General features: G+C 41.2%; 3 protein-coding genes across 4 annotated transcripts; all 3 read left to right on the forward strand.

Moving 5' to 3' along the window:
• Positions 1–4,706: 4,706 nt before the first annotated feature.
• nfe2l3 (nfe2 like bZIP transcription factor 3) lies at positions 4,707–9,273 on the forward strand. Its single transcript, XM_077743841.1, has 5 exons — positions 4,707–5,602; positions 6,860–6,937; positions 7,219–7,332; positions 7,399–7,834; positions 7,938–9,273. The coding sequence occupies exons 1-5, from the start codon at positions 5,102–5,104 to the stop codon at positions 8,702–8,704; spliced, it is 1,896 nt and encodes a 631-aa protein (XP_077599967.1). The 5' UTR covers positions 4,707–5,101; the 3' UTR covers positions 8,705–9,273.
• Positions 9,274–10,074: 801 nt separating this feature from the next.
• On the forward strand, positions 10,075–12,455 carry cbx3a (chromobox homolog 3a (HP1 gamma homolog, Drosophila)). Its single transcript, XM_077743829.1, has 5 exons — positions 10,075–10,243; positions 10,747–10,910; positions 11,131–11,287; positions 11,586–11,686; positions 11,977–12,455. Exons 2-5 carry the CDS (start codon positions 10,756–10,758, stop codon positions 12,101–12,103), a joined length of 540 nt encoding a protein of 179 aa, XP_077599955.1. The 5' UTR covers positions 10,075–10,243; positions 10,747–10,755; the 3' UTR covers positions 12,104–12,455.
• Positions 12,456–13,245: 790 nt separating this feature from the next.
• On the forward strand, positions 13,246–16,532 carry snx10a (sorting nexin 10a). Of its 2 annotated transcripts, none has more exons than XM_077743828.1 (7): positions 13,246–13,303; positions 14,552–14,593; positions 14,665–14,751; positions 14,942–15,042; positions 15,104–15,202; positions 15,267–15,461; positions 16,116–16,532. In XM_077743828.1, exons 2-7 carry the CDS (start codon positions 14,561–14,563, stop codon positions 16,246–16,248), a joined length of 648 nt encoding a protein of 215 aa, XP_077599954.1. In that variant the 5' UTR covers positions 13,246–13,303; positions 14,552–14,560; the 3' UTR covers positions 16,249–16,532. The 2 variants fall into 2 exon arrangements, with proteins under 2 accessions (XP_077599954.1, XP_077599953.1); XM_077743827.1 differs by lacking the exon at positions 13,246–13,303 and adding an exon at positions 13,312–13,517.
• The last annotated feature ends 6,321 nt before the right edge of the window (positions 16,533–22,853 follow it).

Raw genomic sequence — 22,853 nt, forward strand, 5'->3', positions numbered from 1 at the left:
GAGGTCAATCTCCCCGCGGTCCGTGGTCCTGTAGTGCCCCGCTAGCCTGACCAAAGACAACTTCTCATATTAATATTGTGCTGTTACTTCCATCAGGGTTTGCAGGCTGAGGAAGTCAAGGAAGACCCCCACTCTGAAACCCCCCCCCCCCTAAGAACAGCCCACCTACTGTATCATGGGCGAGCGTGCAGTGATTGACGAGGCGCTATCAAATGCAACAAGCCAAGTAAAGCACGAGTAACTCAAATTCACGACTTGGGTAAGTTTATACCTTCCATCACAGTGGAATTATTATCCAATGTAAATCTTCACTTTTCAGGAATCCCCTTAAAACTTTGGTGTCAAACTCAAGGCCCGAGGGCCAAATTCGGCACGCCACATAAATTAGATGTGTATTTCAGGTTGAATGATGTTGAAATTAATATCAAGGAAATAATTTATTGTTTTTAAAATATAAAATGAATAGATGAATGAACAAAAATTAGAGGACTCGGTAAAAATAATCATTTTATTTAAAAATACTTATAATTATTACTATGTTTACCTTGAAAAAAAAGAGTTACAGTTGTTGGCCCATTTGGAATTTCTATAAAATAAATATATAATGAAAACACTAAAAAAAATAGTATACTTGCTATTGTTTACAGTTAAAACCGATTGTTTACAGTTTTTAAAAACTCAAATAACTTAAACTGAACAACCCAAATATCCATTTTTTCCCTTTTCTTAATTTAGACCTGTATTAGTTGATTCATTTGATTACCAGTTGATAAATTAAAGCAAAATATCAAACCCTTGACGTTGTCAGCCTTCCTAGTCAAAGTAGATGGGACGCCTATTGCCAGTAAAGACAAGCCAATGGCTTAATGACCTCACGGATCTCTACTGTATTTCTGTCACCGTCCCTCAAGCCGACTGTGTCAATAGCAGACACATTACCTCTAATGGCAAGAGGAGACACGGCTAGCGCTAGCGTAGGCGAACGCTATCTCTATCGATTCTCTAAAGAGGACCTCCACTCCAACCCCTCATGTCCAGACATGCAGGGTAATAAGGACCACTCTTCTTCATGAGCTACTCATCTTCTCCCCTCACCCTTGGTAGAAAGCCTTTTAATCAGCTCCCAGGGGGACACACTAGATATGATATGGGGGGGGTAGCGACATGGTGAGGAGTCCATTAGTAGCAGATACAATAGCTACACACTCTGCTTGGTTATTATACCCAAAAATTAGGCTTATATACATAAGTGTTTCTTTGTTGGAGGCAGGTTTTTTTTTTTTTATTTTATGTTTTGTGTTTAGTTTCTGCAAGCAGGGGTGACTTTATTAAGGCTGACATCAAATCCGGGCCTGCCTTTTGTGTTTAAAGGAAGAAAAAGTGTGTGTTGGTTGGCAGATTGTCGGTACTTTGACTTGCTTTTGGATCCGTAGTGGCTTTTTGATTCCTTTGAGGTGGGTGGAGAGTACATTAAGGGTTAGGAAAAATGGATACATGTTGAAAATGTTACATTTTATAGTTTCTGGCAATGGGTGGATACGTTAAGCAGCACAAAGAAGTGGAAAACGTCATGAAGAAATTCATATTTAAGCAAGGTTAGGTGATGGAGTTAATGTCTGCACAGTTCTGACATCTAGTGGTTGGGTTTGAACTGCAAAACATCTGGGATGAAATAGGTTGTCGTTGGTAAAATTAGGGGAGCTATTGGATGTTTTTAATATCTTGGGTTGAAAAATAGACTCCAAAATATTATATAGAACAAGATCCTCATTAAAAGAAAATAATCTTTTGGGCTACAAATCTCTCAGTTCAATTAATCAGGTGTAATACTAATTTGTTCCACTGTGTGGCGACAAAGCAATCACTCAGAAAGGGAGGCATAAAGCCTTTTCTGATTGGTTCGTGCAATATGAGGGCGTTCTAGTGGTAGTCCAATGGAGGGTTTGCGTGTTTGTGATTGGCTAAAGGTACCTGTCAATCACACGGCGAGTGAGTCGAGAACGATAGAGGCAGCCAGTGTAATGTTTTTCTCTCTGGAGGACAGAGCTCCTCATTCTCGAGCAACACACACTTACTCCCTCACACACACCTTCCTAATTCTTAAAATATCATTTTAAAAAATTGTCAATATTTATAAATTTGCATATTTAACTTAGATTTGCATTACAAAATAATTAAAGCACCCACTTTAAAAAAGACATTTACTGCAATAGGTTTTCAATTGAATTGTGTACAATTTTAACATGCCACTATTTTTATTGTTTTTATTTTGTGCATTCATTTTTAAATACTGAAAACAATTATGACATTGTAAACCCTAAATGATTTCAATTAGTTTTGATTACACAAAAATTCTAGTACTGTAAATTTCTTTTGAAAGCAAGTTGGGATAATTTATTAATTATAAGAAATGTGTTTTAATTGAAAATACCAATAATGACTATACACATGCATAAATATAGGGCAGTACTGTAATTTCACAAGATAGAAAATATCTACAAGAGCAAAGTAATCGTTTAATCTCATTTAAGCAGACTAATCAATGCTAGTAGTGCCTGCTAAGACATTTAGTGTGACTATTAAATCAAGTAGTCTACCAATCAATAGGCTTGTTGTCAAATTGAATAGTTTTCATGCACTGTCTATTCAGCGTGGAAAAATTGACCCATTGCAAAGATTAATATAAATACACCTTCAATTTCAAAAGGTGGAACTAAATACTCAACATGTCACTAACGTTTCAAATTGTCTGAATTTAAAATGCAATTTATGCTATACCAAAAAAAGACGTATTATTTTTATTAAATTAACTATTGTTCAATTATTTGTGATGGGATATAGTTCCTAAGCAACCTTCGTGATTTCCCCATGTTTTGCAGTCCTTCTTCCCTAATGCGCATGCCTAGCATTTTCTCTGATGTCACTAGAAGCTCAGCCAATCAGCTTGGACTTTACAGCAGCGTGTGGCTATGATTTAAGAGCCTTCTTGTCTTTCGATAAATCTGTCAGAACTTCACTAATATGATTTAACTGAATTTCACATCGTTATTAAAATACATGTGGAATCATCAGGTGAAAGTTAAACTGTGTCTGATGAACTGGAGGAGAGTATTCGCTACGTTTTTTCTTCTCTTTTTATTGTGCTCAAGGATTTTGTGACGATGGATTGGTGGGACGCTTTTTTAAATCATTTTTTTCTTTTATTGTTCACTTTTTAAGGACTGGTAATGCGCATTTATATATCTTAACATGTTATTTATTACTCATTTTACTTGGCTTAAAATGATAATTTGCGTTTTCCTTATTGTGTATATAGTTGCATCATTCAACTATATAAAAAAGAAAAGTCATATGGAATGCATACCATTCCATCTTAAAGTAAACTTTGCAGATCTCAGAATTGCATTAGTCTGTCTTTGTTTGTATATTTGTTTTCCAGCTTCACTGAAATAGTAATTATGGTCTAGAATTACAAATATACTGTATGCAATTAAAACATTTCATATGTCACAACTAAGACAATAAAGTAAAATAGCTCATCTCAATATTTCCTCAATTTGTGATCAAACTAGACTTTTAAAAAAAATCATGTAGTACTACGATTTTAAAACAGCAGGTGTCGCTTTTGAGCAACGCACATATTTTTAGCCGGCAGTTCCAAAAAGAAAAAAAATATGTAGCTAGAAGCCAAGTTGTTTCACAATATCACATACTAATGAAGTTCATAAATCTTCTATTGGTTTAGGAACACGTTTATTTAATCAATATTGTAGCTAGAAGCCAGTTATAAATCAGAGTTAATACAAAGTAATATGATTATGGTAACACTGCCACAAATTAGAGATCCGTGGAAATAATCACGGGTTTACAATTTGTATTATACAACTCATGAGTTCTCTGAATATGTAATACTAGTTGATTTGATCTGTAGTATAATGTAATGCTCAACTATTTTTAACATTGCTGAATGTCAAAAAAATCTATTTGGAAAAGGTTAACAAGATAAAAGTGACAACAAATATATTTAAAGCAGGCTAGACTGTGGGCCAAATGGTTTTGAGGTTCAAATATCAACTTTGGCCTGCATGTGTGTTTACATGTTCCAGTTATTCTCATGTGCTTGTTGTTGTTTATTAAACTTAGGTGTTCTGACGTCAGAGTAAAGACTTGTTTTGTTTACATATTCCAGGCACTGGCTAGTAACCAGTCCCTCAACCCCAGCTAAAATATAAGTTCCCAGAAACCCAAATGAGTCTATGGTCAATAGTAATTAAAAGTCTCATGAGTAATTTACTGAAATTCAACTTTGAAAACAAGTTTACCAAGTCCCTACTGTAATTCTAACGTTTTCCAGTAGGCTAAACATAGCACAAAAACAGGTCAGTAGTATGAACTGTCCTCGATAGACATATGATTCCGGCATGTGCAACCTAACTACTATGTCGTAACATGTCTAGAGTGATAAACAAGACCGTAAGGGGTAGTATATTTTAAAAAAGGAATAACTCAATGTAACATTCATTTAGAAATATGAACCAAAGTAAGTGTTTTCTTTTTGTTTATGTGATATTTCTGTAGTTGTAGGGGCGGGGGTGTAACCAGGAAGTGTGTGTCTTAAAAAGGCAATATCATTGGTTACAATTATGAGAAGCAGCGTTGTTATCCAATCAGCGCTTGTTATGGGTAAACTGATTGCCCAATCTTTCTCAGTTATGCAAATTGCTTGGAAGTTCTTCCTGGGGGAGCACTCTTTGGTTCTCCGCATCGAGCTTCACTCACATCGCCTTTACGTAACATTAATGACGTCTCTGGGCCTTGAACATTAAAACGACGAGCTGTCTACTACAAGGGATTGAAAGGTAGCGTGTATCGCTATGTTTGTTCCAAGAGGTTTACGGTAATTGGTCATAAAGCTGTTAGCTTAGCACCTAGCACGGCGTTTGCTATACCCGACGAGTTCGCCGGTACGGGCGGACCTCTTTGTCTGACAGGGCAAGGCGTGCTCTTTGTTAGGCTTTCCTTTTGTCCATTCGGGGAGGGGAAAAGAGGAACTGTTAGACCCGTGTTACATATTTAGCCGCCGTGCCAAAGTGTTTAGAAAATGCAAGTCGCGAAAAAATACTTCACAGAAGGCCTGATTCAGTTGACCATCTTGCTCAGTTTGATTGGAGTTCGCGTGGACATCGACAGCTACCTAAGCGGCTACTACTCTCCTCTCATTGAGATTAACTTGGGTCCTAGCTCAGCCTACACCCAGACGCCCTTCCACAATTTGAGAGACACTCTTGGGGGACACACCGTGCACCCCAAATGCCCCGAGTTGGACTATTTCTTTGCCAGTCGCCGGCTTCTCGAGGAGGTGAGGACTCTCGGTTCTCCGCGGTTCCCAACGCAGCTCGACACATGGCTGGTGCACCAAGTGTCCCCCGTGGACAAGTCTGACAGTGGACAGCCGTCAACGAGCAGCGAGACTAACACCGAACCAGATCCGGAGAGTTCTGGCTACCAAAACAACGATGGGAGGAACCAGGAACTGCAGCAAACATCTCCATCTGGGCCATGTGTCAGCAGGGTTATAAAAGAGGCAAGTAGTTATGGTCCAGTTTAATAATCAAACCAGAAGGAAGTACTACTGTTTAGCTATACTATGAAATGTTGTCAAATGTATTCATGTCAAAGTGGGAAAATGTATGACGTTTGTGGGACCAGATTATAGTCGTTTGAGGAGCTTCATTTAGGAAAAACAAAGTCCATAGCAGCCATCTTGTGAGGGGGGTTGCAGATAACAATAACAAAAGTGAATTAACTATTGTACTCATTCTCTAATCAAGGACAAGCACAAAGTGAAAGCAGAATGGGACACAATGAAGTGTATGAAAACAATCCAAAGTAGTACCAGAAATGTCACCACTAAAAGAAAATAAAGTATTGTGCTAAGTAGTTGAACTGGATGAATCAAGACCTCATGAACAGATATCAGATATTTCATGAATGATACAGTGTTTGAGGTTTTAATGTGCAGAACATTCCCCCATTAGCCCATAGTTAGCAATAGCATTGTTCACAGTTTGCAAGTAGTCACATGGAAAGCCAAACTGGATATTTGGTTTGATTAAGAAATGCGTGTCCGTATTGATTTAATGAAACCTCATGACGTGAAAATGAACTTGTAAATCGCACATCCCTAGCCTTTGATACAAATGGACTGGAGTAGAAGCAGCTGCCATATGAATTTACTCTGTCCTCAGGGAAGTTGATGCAGCCGATTGTGTAACCATATCGCCATCCTTCAGATTCAAACCACCAGCTGCACACGGTCGGGATTTGGACCTTCACCCCAAGGCTTTCCAAAAAAACTTGGATATTACCTCCCCTCGAGAAAAAGTGATGGAAGTAATGATAGCCTAGCTAGGAGCTGTTAAGCATACTTTAAGCCCCCATCGTTGAAGGCGGTCACAAGAATGCACTTTTTTTTCGCAAGCATGACCTTATCAGGTTGAAGCAGAAAATAATAGTTTGAGATAAGCGTATCGAAGTCTTTCTTGTTGTCGCGTGTCATAACTAGTTCGTTGTTTCACAAGAACTTTTTTCAGAACTCACTTTCCTGCACAAACACTTGATTATAGTCAGCTAATTTCTCTTAATGGGCCTATTTGCAATATGTAACCGGAAAAATAAAGTTAGTCACAGTTCCATCTGTTGTTACAACAGCTGCTGATGAATGCTCCTAGTGAACAAAAATCATCTTTTCAGTGCTGCAGGCGACCAATCCGTTTTGACCAGTCAGCAAAATGCTAGCCAAAAAGTTAATTCCCCCCTTTCTTAACCTTTGCTCTTCAACATATGTCTTTGCCCACAGGAGGAGGATGTCTTCAAAGAAGAAGAGGAATCTGCTCCTGTCACTCAATTGGCACTTAGTTCCACTTTGGAAGAAGAGGTATGGATCATCCATATCATAAATAGTTTAGCAATAACAATACATGGTACTAAAATATGTCTCAGGGAGGACTAAGAAATGTTGTACTATTTGAGCCTGCTGGTTGACTTAGCCAAGATGGCTGCCAGCTAACAGAAGTAGCATTTATGGGCTTTCCCTAGAAGCAATGAGTTTATCTCTGGTAAACGTCCACTCCATTTGTAATCGGCCATGATAGCAATGACTTGACGTTTGAATGAGTCATTTATTTTTGCAACTTTTTGTTTGTTATCCGCCTGTAGAGCGCGCTCGATGGGATCGACACGCTTTGCGAGCCGAACGGTCACCCGCCCACCTCGGCCGACTTTGACCAACACTGGAGCAGTTTCCTCTCCATGCCCGTCCCCGACCTCAACGTAAGTCGCCATCTGTTGTCATTCTTTTCAGTAAAGAGAAGAATTGAAAATGCCCTCCCTAAACAGGACTTGGACTCGCTCGTTACCGAGCGCCTGTCCGACATGGACGCCGAGGGGAACGACGGGATCAGCCTGGACTGCGCTTTGCTGGACGCCATGGTCAACGGTGGCGGGACAATGGACGCCAGGCAGCAAAGGCCGTTATTCCGCCAGGAGTCGGTCGGCTCGTCCTGTTCGGGTGCCTCGCCGGGGATGGCGCCGGGCCTGGCCGCGCTGCCCTTCGCCTCGGTGTGCAACTTAAATGACGGCACGTCGTCGCAAAACACGTTGGGCGACTGCCTGGACGAGGCGGTCTTTGAACAGATCAATCGACTCGGATTGGAGGGTTTGGACTCCCAGCTGATGGGCTCATTAGGGAGCGTAAATCCAGAGTTTCTGGAAGACTTGGACTCGGACTCTGGGCTCTCGTTAGAGAGCAGTTCTGGAGGTCCCGTCTCCCCAGGTTGGTCACTTGCAAATTTTGAAAATTTAGTCCAAATATGGGGACTTGATAAGTTAGGCCAAGTAGACCACCATCTTAGAAGTTGTGTTTTGGTGTTTTCCAGGCTCGTCCGAAATGTCGTCGTCGTCCAGTTCTTACTGCGAAGATGAGTGCGGCGCCACCGGCTACAGCAGCGAGGCGGATTCGCCGCCTCCGAAAGGCCTTCTGGACCGCGGCGCGGCGTGGCCCCGGGCGGGTCTTGGCGAAAGCATACGCCACGACCACAGCTACTCGTCTTCTGCCTTCTTCGACCCTCCGACGGCGGCGCTGTCCCGTAAGGGCGTCAAAAAGGAACCCCTGAGCGACGACGAGGGCCCCACCGCCGAAGATCGAGAGATGAGTCGTGACGAGCTGCGAGCCCGCGCCATGTGCATCCCCTTCTCCGTCCTGCAGATCGTCAACATGCCCGTGGAGGAGTTTCTGGAGATCGTGGACGGCCACGGCTTCTCTCCCGAGCAGGTGACGCTCCTCAGGGACATCCGGCGGCGGGGAAAGAACAAGCTGGCGGCGCAGAATTGCCGAAAGCGCAAACTGGACGCCATCACGGGACTCCAGGAGGAAGTGGACCGGCTCCACGCCCACAGAGACCGATTGCTGAGAGAGAAGCAGATCACGGCCAAAACCATGGGCGCCGTCGGGCAGCAGATACGACAGCTGACCAGAGACGTCCTGGCCCGCCTCCGAGACGATTCGGGACGGCCCCTCGACCCGGAACTGTTCACCCTGCGGTGCGGGGCTAACGGGAGGGTGGTGGTACAGCCCGCCAGAAGACCCGCCGTCTCCCCCGGTGGAAACAAAACGGACAAAAGGAAGAAAGGCAAAAAGCAGTGATATTCTTCCGCAAAGCCGGACACTGAAATTTTCTTGCCTTTCTCTAAAGCTCCTTACCGAGGCGGGCGTTTTCAAACCGCTGCTGTCGGGAGTGAAAAACAGCCAAAGCTGCCAAAAAGAGGACAAATAGTCCATTGAAAATGACTGGCGGGGGACGTAGCTTACACACTGGACATGTTTCTTTTGTCACGGACGCTACGCGTTGGAAGCGTTCGATTTTTCGTGCCTGCAAACATCCTTGACTCTTTGGTCGCCATTGATGGCGAAGGATGTCCAATCTGTTTTGACTGGCCGTCCTTCGCCTTCCATGGCGGCAAGTGAATCGATCTTACGTGTCAGCATGGGCTGTTTGTTTTAATGTGCACCTACAGTACAAACGGGTGCTTAAAAGGCTGTATTTATTAAACAATTATGAATGATGGCAACTGTGTCCTAAGGAGTGGGAAATAACATATCTGAAGTTTACAGATTCAGTTCAGATTTTTTTTTTTGATGCTGAATTTTAAATTATGAAAGGTTCTGTTTTGATGACATCAAGTATACCAATGATTAAACTGACAAAGCCTTAAGTTACATGCAGTGGTTCATTGTGAATTAGTTTCAAGCACAATTTGTTTTTCTTTTGTTATTTTGAGATTCGGCAAGATTTTCTACCTCTCGCTCCGTTTTTTTTTTTTAATTGAATAAATGCACTCGTGGACGTAAACCATCACGTTAAAGATACAATACAATCATGTATGTTTGGCACTGTTTAAAAAAAGTATTTAGTTGGGATTGCAGTGTTTTTTTCTGAGGTCTTCTAAATGAAGATGCACAAAGTAGGTCATGAAGTATTTTCTCTCCTAGTTTCTCACTCTTTATTTCTTTTTTATTTATCAGTTTGGCTATGTGTTCACTTTTATTTTTGTTGTAAATGTCCTTTTCTTCTTTGTTGTTGCTGGGCAGATGTTTTGGATTGCATGGTGTTGGATGTCATACTATCCTTTCTGCTTGGGGACTTGAAGATGCTTTCTGACATGATTCTTTCTGATTAAAAAATATAAATCACACTACGTTTTGGAGCATTTTGAACGCTCTAAATTTAGAAGGCCTACCAAATTAAATTGACTAAAGTTTTCATAAATTAAACCAAGTGACTTAACACTGAACTGTAACATATAGGACACGTTTGTTCCGAAAATCAGATTTTTCAAACAAATTATTTTTTTACTGGCTATTAAAATATAACATCGTCTATCACATTCAAAGTGGGCAAAATTACTTAATACTAGCGTAAAATTAAATATAACAAAGTAGTAGTTTAATCAATTGTGCGCAAAAGACCCGAGACCATTTTGTGGCGACGCAAAAAGGCGTCACTTCCCGGATGTTTAAAGGCTAAAAACTCGAGCACGGCGCCTTTTTCTTTCCCTCTCAGGCTTCCGTAGAAGGCCAGAAGCTAGGTTTTGGCGCCTCTGATTTTTGGAATAAAGAAGACGACCGCGTGTTCCCTGTCCGTCGTCTATGCTCAGTCCAATTGTTTTTAATTGAGATACCAAGGTGCGTATTTACCATTAAAACAAGTGAGTTATAATTCCTACATTGGTCCAATTAGAGTCGGCTCCCTTCTTTGTGGCTAAATGAAAAGCTGCCGTGTGCTGCGACCGTCTAAGTTAGCGTTGCGTGTCATTTTGTCGTCGTCAATCGACCGAACTTTTACATAAACGCTCTTTTTAAAGCCCACTCGTGTGTTGGTCGAACCCTTTTTAACGTTTGTATAGCTTGCTCTCGGTTTTAGGTCCGCGTAACGTTCCCCCCTTTTTTTGGTGCTGCGTTTAATAACCACGAGAACCAAACTTTGGGTCTGGAGAGCGATTCTCTTCCTCGCTTAGAAGTTGGTACAAAAATGGAGACCTGGTCCCGAAGTACTTTAAGTGTGAGCAGGCTTGCGTTATCTTAGGGTTCTGTAGGATAAGCTGGTCTAGACGAGCAAATTGTTGTGCGGATTTGGCTCAATTTGAAGTGTAAATTTCTCAATTGTTTTTGTTATCTCGTTTTAATAGAGCACAAGCATGGGCAAGAAGCAGAATACCAAGAGTAAGAAGGATTCACAGGGGGGGCAGGGCACACCAGAGGAACCTGAGGAATATGTGGTGGAAAAAGTTCTGGACCAGCGTATTGTGAATGGGAAGGTGGAGTTCTTCCTCAAGTGGAAAGGATTTACAGAGTGAGTTTTCCGTGGGACAGACCCCCCCCCCCCCCCTCCGATGCCCCCCATCAAAGTTCTTCCCTGCGAAGGGATTTTGCATTTATTTCATGTAGTTGCATGAGGACTTTTGCACGTTTACTTTGATTTCGCCATTAAATTAGTTATCTCATGCCGTCTTTCCGACCTAGAAAGTTTTCGTTTTGAAAAACAAACTGTTTTTCTTTTTTTGCACATCCAGATCTGACAACACGTGGGAACCAGAGGAGAATTTGGATTGCCCAGAGCTGATCAACGCTTTCCTGGAAGCCCAAAAGAATATTAAAGAGAAATCGGCTTCTCTCAAGAGGAAGGCAAGCAGCGACGAATCCGAAATGGACGCCAAGAAAAAAGATGCTGTAAGTAAATAACCTTTTCCTGACTGATTTTTTTCCCACAGGACAGCACCTAATAATAAATATGTGGGCGAATAAAGTGAATAAAAGCGGAATTAAAACTGTCCCCATTGGGCCTATTAGACTTTTTCCCTAGTGTCATGTGACTCATTAGTTCTATAAAGTCTCAGGTGTGTCAAAGTATTGTTTTCGCTTCTCCAATTGCTCCATTTCCCCTAAGACGCCTCGTTTTGGCGACAAATGGACGAGAAATGCCAATAAAATGCATTTTGTTATTAAAATATATTGATATTATCCACAGTCTCAGCCCGAAAAACCCAGAGGCTTTGCGAGGAATCTCGATCCCGAGAGGATCATCGGTGCAACAGACAGCAGTGGGGAGTTGATGTTTTTGATGAAATGGTAAGATTTTAGAAGAATTTGATGGCCCCTTTCCCCTCTTTTTTTTTTTTGGACAATGTCAGCGGGCCGGATTAAAAGGCCTTGTGGGCCGAATGTGGCCCGCGGGCCTTAGTTTGCCCATCCATGTTTGGTCAATGGTAATAAATAAGTTCTAGTCATAAGAATTTGGTTATCACAAGGACTTAAATCTACTAGAACTGCATGAAATAAGATGGTGGTAAATTGTAAATATATATTTTTTTAAATGACTGACAATGGGAAATTCAAAATGCCTTTTTTTGTCACCGCAGGAAAGACTCAGACGAAGCAGATTTGGTGCCGGCCCGCGAGGCTAACACAAAGTGCCCCCAAGTGGTCATCGCTTTCTACGAGGAGAGACTAACATGGCACTCGTGCCCAGAGGACGAAGCCCAGTAGTCGCCCGCCAGCATGTCCTCGAAAGCCATGTTTTTTTTTCTCTCTCTCAGAACTGACACTCCTTTGTTGGTCTGGCCTTCTAGTTTTAGCTGTTCTAGTTTGCTCGGTTTCGTCATCTAAATACTACCACTCGCGTAGCACAGCTGAAATGTTCCGCCCCCCAAACTTTGTTGTCGTTTGGTGGATTTTTTGCCGCTTCGCACGTCCCAGAACCGATCGAGGTCATGCACGTTTTATGGTGAGAAAGTGATTTTTCACTGTGTTGTTGGAAGGAAAGGTTTTGTCTTTTTTCTTAAAACCCTGCTGTTTTTTGTAAGTATTGTTTTGAATTGAATAAAAAAAATTAAACCAATTTTTTTTGGTAGAATTTTGATTTTGGTAAGCTGATCTGTTAGGAATGATGTTTTCTTTACTTTGTTTCTTTTACAGAAAGCAAATTCATGAATTATGAACAAATGTCTGTTAAGTGTGTGAAAGTTTGAAAAAAAGGTATCTTGATTGGTTTAAACTTAATCAATGAAGCACTGACATTTTGAGTGCATATTTCTACTAAATTGAGCTGCAAAAAAAGGTATGATTTTGAATATTTAACTGCAATTTACAACTCTAAGGTGCCCTGATGAACATTCTGAATAATCTATTTCTATTTCATATTTTTTAGAGAGCAGCTCATAAGCTCCACCCACCACAAATAACCCACTGTATGCAAATTTAGACAAGCTGCTGTTGGCAAACTACTAGTTGAACTCAGTGTGGGCTTTTTCCTGGTTGGATTTGCCAGATATTCATTTAAATAGATCATCTAGTGCCGGTAAGTGTTTTTATTCATGATTTTAATTGGGAGGTGTGTCTTAACTCGTTTTGGGATGAGTTGAAACAATGAATTACAATGTAAAGTAGAAGCAAGTAACGCATACATTTTCATTTATTGCAAATGGATGTGGAAAGTAATAATGTCTTTCAAACATTTCTCTTATATATATTTTTTTTTTCCAATGTCTTTATTGCTATAAAAGTTGTTTTTGTGAGGGTAAAAGGAATTTAGGGTCCTTGAGGGGTCCACAAACGTCACAAGAAGCTTAAAAAAACAAAAACGTGAAATGTTTCCGATTGTGTTTAAATAAAGTTTTGTATTTAGTTCACGCCCACTTACTTGCGTTAAGCAGGTGATATCATTTATCAAGGCGACGCTAACAGCAGGTGTGTATACTATCACGCCACTTTTTATTTGCGGCTAACGGTAACAACACCGTAGTCGTTACTTTTTGTTTTAAAAGGCTTTATAAATATTATTTGCCCCCTTTTTTGTTATCATTGATGGAGAAGTAAGTCAGTGAGGCTGATATTATTTTTTTCATTCTGTCCATGATTTGCTGAATGATAACAACATCCCACTGCTGCATTATTGATTAAGGTAAGAAAACATGGAATATGACTGACAAACTCCTCATAATTGAGTGGTTTTATTTTGGAGTGTTTAAAGTTGGAATCAAGTGATTCATGTAGAGGCTAGTTGGTATTATTGTTTTTTTCTAAAACATTGATCAGGTTGGATTTTGTGAATTTTTCTTATAAATTGTCTCATAACACTGACATGAAATAGTTTTCAATATGGTTACTTTGGATTTGAGATATGACCACAGATTTTGAATAGACTGTCAAAACGAGGAGGTTCTTGCATTACATTGTATATAAATGTATGTGTTTTTAGGTCTTAAATTTTAATATTCCCAGAAAAGCATTTTCCCATTTGCATGATAGGTCTTAAACTTCTATGGTAACCCTTGATTGTGTAATATGGGATTCCAGACCACAGTATTAGAACCTCACGCTTCTTGATAAGTGTCTTTTCACCAAAAACAAACAAACGTACTGCATTGTAAGGCCAAGAATGCACGTGTTCATGTGACTTAAAACAAAGTGTATTTGAGTCCACTCCAATGACGCCTCAAGTCCCAGTTTTATCAGTACTTGTTGATTTTGGCTCTGATAGAAAACCCCAAAAGTCACATGAAATCATATCTTACTAGTGACACATTTTGACATCTACTACTCAAATTCCCATTTTGCACGCCTCCTATAATAGATGCATTTATTGGTCGGCTTGGCCTGAATTAGTGCTGATTGAGTACAAAAAGAGGCTTTATTGTTTATAATCCTGTTTTGGTGTTGAGCTCAAATCCTCCTCCTGTGGCCCTTTTTTTATTCTCATTTATGCTTATATCAGCTGAAAGGTGCACTTCCCGGATCTTTAGGCCGTGTAATGCGGTGTGAGGAAAGTGACCTGCATGTCAAGCAGTTCTCAATCAATATTTGTAATCGTTTTTGGACAACCTGAAAACAGAAAACTAAAATAATTTTTTTGCAACAGTATTCCTTGATGAAATATCAGTTATTCATATGTGGAAAGCTCATTTACATGCAAATTTAACCTTAATTCTCTTCCAGATTTCCACTATGGACAGTATGTTTGACAGTCTTCCCAAAACTGTAAGTAGCCGTCACATGAATTAAATTAAATATAAATATTATATAGCTTTCAATACATCCATTTTTTTTAGGAGTTCCTCAGCGTTTTTGTCGGAAACCCAAGACTCCAAAAACGGGATACCTGGCACACGCACGTCGACTATGAAATCTGTATACACGTGAGTAGCTTCCCCGCTATGATTTTTTTTAAAAGGCAGAGAGCCACATATGGCTCCCGAGCCATAATTTTCCTACCCCTCTCCTAATTCCTTCAAATGGATTGGACGCCTACTCTTGTTAAACTCATGTAAATTAACCAAAAGAAGCAAAATAGCATGTTTTTTCAATGTTTTTAATTTTATTTTTTAGACCAATAGTATGTGTTTTCGCAAGAAGTCTTCCACAGTGAGACGGCGTTACAGAGAATTCGTCTGGCTACGACGCTGCTTGGAGCAAAATGCTCTAACCATGTAAGTCTAAAAAGTCTTAAATTAGTCCTTTCAAATGCAAAAAATGTCCATCTTTGTCCAGGAAAGTTCCCAAATTGCCCCCCTGGAATCCCTTCTTCAATTTAAAGAATACCGAGCAGGTTAGGCAAAGGATGAAAGGCCTACAGGAGTTTTTAGAAATGTAAGTTTGCGATTTGGACTTTATATAAACATATGGAGACTTATTTATTCCATTTTTTTGGCAGTGTTCTTCGCACGCCATTTTTGTTATCGGACAGTCGACTCCATCTTTTCCTCCAGTCCGACCTCAACATCAGCAGGATGGAAAGATGCGCTCTGGGCAGGACCAGGTACACGGTGGCCGAGGCCATCCAGCGTTTCGACGGCGGTTCTGTCGACGCTTTGGTGGAAAAGGCTTCGTGTGACTCGGACTGTGAGAGGTAATGTTATTCAACATGGGGAGAACATTTTTTTAAATTGATTTTTGTTTTGGTCTTGGGCTGTAGTTGGGACGACACAACTTAAGAGCAAAATAGGACCAAAAAATAGGCAATATTGGAGGAGTGGTGCAGTATTATTTTAGTTTTTTGGGCAGTATTGAGCTAAACTTAAGTGCTGTACATATTTTATTTCAGGATTTTTTTAAAACGTTTTTCATAATCAAAACATCATCACCCTTAAAATCATTTGAATATTCAGTTAAGTTTGAGAAACAGTAGTCATCAGTTTCTTTAAATTTGATTGCAGTGTAGAAGCAAAACTAAAATAAGAGTGAAAAAACCTTAAACTGTTTTAAAGTTCTTGATAGCCATCTTTTGCTTTAAAAATTTATCATCTTAATGGTCCATTTCCCAGAAACCTGACATGTATTACAATCAGCCACAGCAAGGTGACAGTAGATGCATTAAAGTCCAGAAGAAAATTAGTCTGAGGCTTGTCATAAAAAGAAATGCACTAACAACATAGCCTGGAGTCTGGCATTAAAGACTTCATTTTCCGGTCAACTTTACTTCTAATTTGGAATTTAATGAGTGATACGTGGTTTGCTTTATAAGCAGTTTCTCCTCACGTTAACCTTCCATTTCTGCCAACAGCTCGGCGTCGTCGGGTTTGGGTTTAAGCGTGGATGGCAGCCTTCACGGAAGCACCCTCCACTTCTTCGAGTCGCCCGACCGAGGCTCCGATTTGTGCACTTGTGATTTAGTCGACCCCAAAACATCTCCCTGAAATGTCCCTTTATCGTCTTTCCCTGTATTTTTTTTTTATTTTTAAAAAAAAGCTTAGTTTTTTTGTTAAAAGACAGTTATTTCTTGGCGTTTATGCTAAAAGAACCTTGCCTGTTTTAAAAAAAAGAAAGACAGACACCCTTCAATTTAGATATTCTTAATGAGATTTTTTTTTATCTAGTCTAAAGTCAAGCTTCGTCAAGCATGTTTACATTTTAAAAGAAAAATCCCCTTCGGAATACTTTTATGTACTGCTTAAAGGAGAATAAATTGTTTTTGATGAAATTGTTAGTGTACAGTAGTGATTTTTTGCAGTCTAACAACACATGGCTGTGCACAAGGGAGCCCAGTAGAGGGAGTATTGACATCATGGGACCATTTATGGAGGTGAGTACTGTATAAATGCATATATTTACACTCTAAAAAAATATTTTGGAAATTAAAGTATCTTCTTTTAACTAAAAAAATCAAACTTTTCCATATAGATTCCATTGGGCTGCTTCACCATCCAAAACTAGACGACGTCTACCATGTGACATCTTTCCAGCTGTGAGAAGACGACGAATTAATGACTATAAAACACGCAATCGCCAGAAATCATCTTCAAGAAACACGACAGCCTTGAAAGCCGGTGAGTAAATGAGGGCCAGAGGTAGCGGACAGCTCTGTAAATTGAAAGCTGATGACATAAGCGCCAGCTCATTGAAGGAGACAGCCGTCGTCGTCCCCGTGTCCCACCCACCTCGGCCCACCCGTCAACAGCTGGACTGACGCGGGGCCGACTGGAAAGCGGTCGTTACCGAGCTGCCGGCCGGCGCCAAGGCGGAAAAAAAAGCGTCTGCTTATTATTATGTTTCGCTTTGTTGTCAAAAATGTAACCTTTTCAATGCGTCTCGTGCAAAACAAACATGGCGGTTGTCGTTTTTTTCTGCCGCATCTAACATTTAGATATCGAGCGTTCGGCGTATGTATCTATTTCGGCTTGGTAATTTATAACTCAATTTCCAGTGTGCACTGAAGCGCTTCATACCTCCAAAAGAGCCAAGAAAGGGGCAGCCCAAATTGTATTTCAACGCAATTAGGGTGTCCATTGAGTTGTGAAAGCACCGCCGTGTTGAATCTCCGGGCTTGGATGATGTTTTTAATTGTTCATTTTCTGTCACATTAGTCAACTTCAACGTCTGCAGACGGGTGAAGTCCAACTTTCTGACAGAAAATGGCGTCCTCATGTCTTGATGCTGACGGTGAACTGCTTGAAGTGTCCGGATCAAAAGTTTCTGTTGGTGATCTATTCTGTGTCATTTCTGATGAGGTACATTTCTTTCCAAGTAAAAACACAAGAATTCAATCCCCGTCATTTGTCTGATTTCCAAATGGTAGTTTGTCACAAGCCCGGAAATTGACTGTGACCAGTTAGGTTAATCATATGCAGCTTAATTTTTTCCATAGTGACTGACCATGTTAAAAGTCCGTTCATGTGACTTTAAAGTAACTGGGAGGGTTGGCAGTGCATGAACTGATGTCAATAGCCTTTTTGCATTAGATGACCCTTGACCCTAGCCCACGTGACTTCAATTCTTCTCCTTTTCAATTGGAAAATTGATTCATAATCAAAACACATCAAAGCGTGATTAGTGCCCTGAAACCAATTGTTTTTTAACCTCAACGCTGCACATCGGAATTATGATCCTTAGTTATTAATGCCTTCATCCTCCCGCCTGAATGTCTTCAAGCAGATGACCTGTTTCAAAAGTCAACAATAATCTCTCCGTCACTTTCGTCCAATCATTTCTTTTAATTTCCTCACCTCGCTCCGCCCTTAAACTCACCTCACCTTGTTTTCCGCTGACTCCATAGGCCCCAACTCACCCCACCTTAGATCTCAACCCCAGCTAGGGTCAAAGGTGACTAGGCGCATAATATTTGGGATTATTACCTCTAAAGTGCTATCGTGTAGTGTATCATTAAAAGTCAATGCATCTTTTGCCGTGGCACTCCTTAAACACATACTCATTTTATACGCACCCCGCATATAGCTAGCCATTTACCTACTAAAATACGACCCGCGCGCAGATAAATGTCACGGGGCCATCTATCCGCTGGTGTTAAAAGTCGGCTAATGGAGATGACATATTACCGGCCTAAATGCCCGCCATAAAAACTCCCGTTGTACTCTGCCACGGCCATCCCGGCCGGCGCTGTCTCTAGAAACAATGCGGGTGAGGTCATTTCAGGCTGAGGTCTTCTAATTGAATGGGATAAAAGTAGCCAGGAGATATTTCAAACGACACTCCTCTAGACACGCGACCTCTGACCTCTGCTACGAAGAAGCCGGCCATACTTTATGAGCCCGGTCGATTTCCCCGCGTGTCAATACAGGCCCTGCCTGGCTTGCCTGGGCGATCAATAAAGGTGCTTCAATCTCTCTGGCGGAAGAGACTCGGCGGATTTCCACTCCCCGCCTCCCGCGTTGCGTCCATCTCCTTATTAATTACCCTCCTCTAGCCATGCGTGTCTTTTCCTCAGAGCGATCGGAGCCGTTGTAATTGCTTCTCTCCGGAGCGGTTACGAGCGTCACCACGGAAAAAAAAAAAGCGCATTTGCATTGGAGATGAAGAGCGGGTGCTGCCCTCCTGCCCCATACTGAGCAGCTTCACTTATTCTCTTTCTAGTCCGCCCTCTTCTAATCTGTTAACCCCCCCCCACCCCCCTACCTTCATGCCTCCCTACTCCTTATCCACCCCCCCCCCCCCCCCCATTTCCCAGCATGCGTCCCCTTGCATTGTCTTTCCAGAGTTCCAAGGTCGACGGGAGCTTGCTCATCAGAGCGAGGTTTATTACGCTTAATGCAGGTATGGATGAGCCAATTTACTGGGGTGCGTGTGTTTGTAGGCGCGCATATCCACAGGCCTTCTAATGTGAACATAAATACTCATCCACTTACCCAAGGCTGTGGAGCTGAGGGTGAAGGAGGGGGGTGCTGGCTCTGAGCGCAATTCTTTTGCGTTTGAACATGGCGATCAATACAGTTAAAACAGCAAATCAAGCCTAAACATTCCTACTGTTGGTGGACAAGGCGCCCCTAGGGAGGCTCTCATCTTTATCACCATTACTTTTTTTTTTTCTTACCGCACACGGCGTGATCTAATAGAAATGACAAAGTGCACGCAGAAGGAGGACTGAGATGTACGTCGCTTTGTACGAGTGATGGAGTCTTCACGTTTGCAAATGTAAATTCCCTATTCCCATAGCCATTTACCTTAACAATATGTCTGCCAACAGGGCAATGTCGATACATTACGGGCCACCATAACAGTCTTATCGGTTGATATACTCGGAACAATGCATCAGGTCGTATACATTTATTATTGCTCACCTTTTATTCTTTATTCCATTGGGGAAATGAATCTGAAACAGGGGTATAAGTCGGTCTTTTTTGCGAGCCGCATTTTTCCCAACTAGGGGCCAATTCAGATTTTTTTGGGCCCAAAAACAGAACATTCCGGACCACTTACGGCCCGCGGCCCACATGTTTGACACCCCAACCGTAATCTATTTTGAGGAGAATAATACAGATTTCAGCTTTGCCAAGAATGCCCAATTATTTTTATTATTGTTTAAACGAGTTTTAATGAGTAGTTTCGATTAATATAAAATGAAATAAAATTCGCAAAGTAACTAAAATTTTTCGTCATTGTTCGAGAATACTACCAAAACTAATCAATGACACCTGATGCTGTGGATCACATGCGGGATTCGACGTGCAACTTACAATGGGGAAAAAGAGAAAACAAACATTCCCGATTGCGTCCATATTACTCCGTTTTAACACAATATGTGCATGTAAGTATTGTGCAATCTGTTTTTTTTTGTGTATTATTGCGGCCCTTATATCAAATGTAGTTATACTGGTAAATCGATGCAGTCACTGCGACGCTACTGATAGCTTAGCGTGTCAACGGCGTCTTGTCGTTTCTAAAACGCAATATGCATTGAAAAAATATCATGTTTAATTCTTCAGTTTAACCGTTGATTCCGATTGGGTTGGCGTAGTCATATTAACCGATAAATCAGAAATTGCATTACATAAATAAGTTGCATAACCTGTCTAAAGTCATATCGTATAACTAGAATTTGCCTGTTTATCATCAACTAATTTAAATCAATCAATATTTCTCTGCACGTGTATTCTTTTTATGGTTAGTAGTATTTTGGAATCACTGACAAAAAAAGTCGACCATGAACGCACCATACCATGCAGTTTCGACTAAGTGGGGAAATGTGCAACTATTATATGAGTTTATTAGCAGATGGTCCAGAATTGAGCTGTCGTAGTTAAAAAAATAAATAAAATAATAAAAGATTCTCATTCCGGGGTTTTAGTGTGGCAGGTTTGTGTTATTTTCAGAAACGCAACCAAACTACCTGCCTAAAGAGGAATGCATCAAAATATGGATGTGTATGGCGTGCACGATTATGCATCGCACAAGCTAAACCTTGTATGCGCGTGCGTGTATGTGGTGGAGGATTTAGACCTATCATAAAGGAATTCTCCCCCCCAGCCAGTAGCTCATCTTGACACTTTTATACCTTTTTATTTTCAGGCCCATTGCAGCCAAGCCCAGAGATGTGATTTATACTGCCTGGCAGCATGGGCACTGCAGCAAGCAAGACAGATGGAAGGAGACGACGAAGAGGAGGAGGAGAAATAGGAGGAGGAGGTGGGGGTCTTAGAGAAGATGTGCTGGAGAGTGTGTGTGTGTGTGGGGGCTCGTAAAAAAAGGAGATATGAAGAGAGGGTCAGAAAAAAGAGCATAAGAAGGGGGTGGAAAACACTGTGGGGACAGTAAAAGAAATAAAAAAAAAGTCCTTTTGCGCCTCTTTGTCACATCTTCACCTCCATGTCTTTTTCCTCCCTCTCTAATGACATATAGGTCGCGTCTGACTCCGGAAAAAGGGGCACCCATCTCTCCACTATACAGACACCCTGACACAACCATCACCATCCTTTTCTCCGACCCCTCCATCCCCCACAAGAGAGGGGACGAGCCTCATCCCCCTCCCCTTTCGCCGTGTTTTCCTGCCTAAGGTGTGTGAAATATTCATGATTCTCTCATTGATTGAGAATGGGTGGTATTATGAGGATGGTGGAGGAAGGGTTGGGGGTCTTGGGGGGTGTCTTGATGGGATCAGGCGGTTTGGGAAGACAAGGAGACAGCTCACTTACAGGGAACATGGCGGTGGGGATGGGGGGGGGGGGAGGGGGGTGTAGACAGGTAGACAGAGGTGAGGCTAAAAGGAAGGAAAGGTGGGCGTGTGCGTGCATGAGATACGGGGGTGCCGCTGTTACATCTCTCTTTGTGATGAGCTGCCGTCACTAAAAAAAGCACCGGCCCAGTTTATTGTTATTGTAATATGCGTTGATTTTACCCACATTTCTGTCTGCCAGTGCTTAAGTTTGATTCAGAGCGTGCTTTGGCTCATTTAATGCAGACCCCTACACAGCGAGGGGTCACCTGTAACAACAGCCGGGGTTAATTGTAACCATCGTAAAAAGCGCCCATTCGCTAATTATATCTAATTTCTAACGTCATTAATGTAATGGGGTCGTTTGTAGTGTTTATCACCGGGCGCAAGTTTCGGTAAAGCCGGCCGGGTTTGTATGGCGGAAAAGTGGAGGTGACCTGAGGTAATGAGATGTCTGTTGATGGCGTTTATGGAAGCGGCGCCTCAACCTTTTGACTCGTTCCAAAACGTGAAATCCAATCTCGGATGGCGAGCGGGTCACAATCTAGTCTTTCCAATCGTCCCCACACGCCTCTCTCTAAATTTGTCATCTCAAGTATAACCGCTTTGATTGATGCGCTTTTTTTCCATTGAAGAGCTCAAACACGGATATTATGGCCCCGGATATGACTGACAGTTTTAATGGCGGAAGGCCTGTAGCTGTTTTTTTTTTTATGACCTTAGCTGCATTAAGTAGGGAGACTGGGGACTGTAATAGTGTTCCATATTTTGGAAGTTGCTGTGGTAAAATGTGTAAAATGTTAATGTTTTTTTTTCTTTACAGCTTTTGGCCTGTTTGTCACTTCATATATGAGAATTTTGGATCTCCATCAGTCTTCTCATCAAAAAGGTAGAGAGCTTTTCTTTTCCCATTTTGTCAGTAGTATCCAGGTGAATAGTTACCAAGGCAACCAAAAGCTTGACTTCAACTAAAACGTCCGTCTTCATTATAATGGCTACAGAATATGTCAGCTAGTCGTACTGCGTAGCTCATTAAAGGCTTTTTAATTGTTTACGGATGATAATGTAGCTGAATATTATGTACTGCGTTTTTGTTGTAGACGTAACTAATGATTATTTGCTTGCCTTATTTCAGTAAACAAAAAGAGGTAGCTAAGAATAGCAAATACGTGTAAACTGGTGATCATTAAAATGGTTACAAGATGAATGGATTAGAAAAATAGCATACTGTTTTCTTTAATAACCAAAGTTTATTGCTATATACAGAGCAGTATAGATATTGTTTATTTTTAAATACTAAGGCTTAACTTTTTCAGTGCCAAAGATATATATTTTTAAAAGTATATATATATTAGTTGT

This window comes from Stigmatopora nigra, chromosome 21 (assembly GCF_051989575.1).
Source record: "Stigmatopora nigra isolate UIUO_SnigA chromosome 21, RoL_Snig_1.1, whole genome shotgun sequence".
NCBI classification, from domain to species: domain Eukaryota; kingdom Metazoa; phylum Chordata; class Actinopteri; order Syngnathiformes; family Syngnathidae; genus Stigmatopora; species Stigmatopora nigra.

Coding starts and splice junctions, on each gene's coding strand:
- nfe2l3 (XM_077743841.1), top strand. CDS start 5,102: ATGCAAGTCGCGAAAAAATACTTCACAGAAGGCCTGATTCAGTTGACC. Junction 7,333..7,398: donor TGCCCGTCCCCGACCTCAAC/GTAAGTCGCCAT, acceptor CTCCCTAAACAG/GACTTGGACTCGCTCGTTAC. Junction 7,835..7,937: donor TGGAGGTCCCGTCTCCCCAG/GTTGGTCACTTG, acceptor GGTGTTTTCCAG/GCTCGTCCGAAATGTCGTCG.
- cbx3a (XM_077743829.1), top strand. CDS start 10,756: ATGGGCAAGAAGCAGAATACCAAGAGTAAGAAGGATTCACAGGGGGGG. Junction 10,911..11,130: donor AAGTGGAAAGGATTTACAGA/GTGAGTTTTCCG, acceptor TTGCACATCCAG/ATCTGACAACACGTGGGAAC. Junction 11,687..11,976: donor TTGATGTTTTTGATGAAATG/GTAAGATTTTAG, acceptor TTGTCACCGCAG/GAAAGACTCAGACGAAGCAG.
- snx10a (XM_077743828.1), top strand. CDS start 14,561: ATGGACAGTATGTTTGACAGTCTTCCCAAAACT. Junction 14,752..14,941: donor ACTATGAAATCTGTATACAC/GTGAGTAGCTTC, acceptor TTTATTTTTTAG/ACCAATAGTATGTGTTTTCG. Junction 15,462..16,115: donor TGTGACTCGGACTGTGAGAG/GTAATGTTATTC, acceptor TTCTGCCAACAG/CTCGGCGTCGTCGGGTTTGG.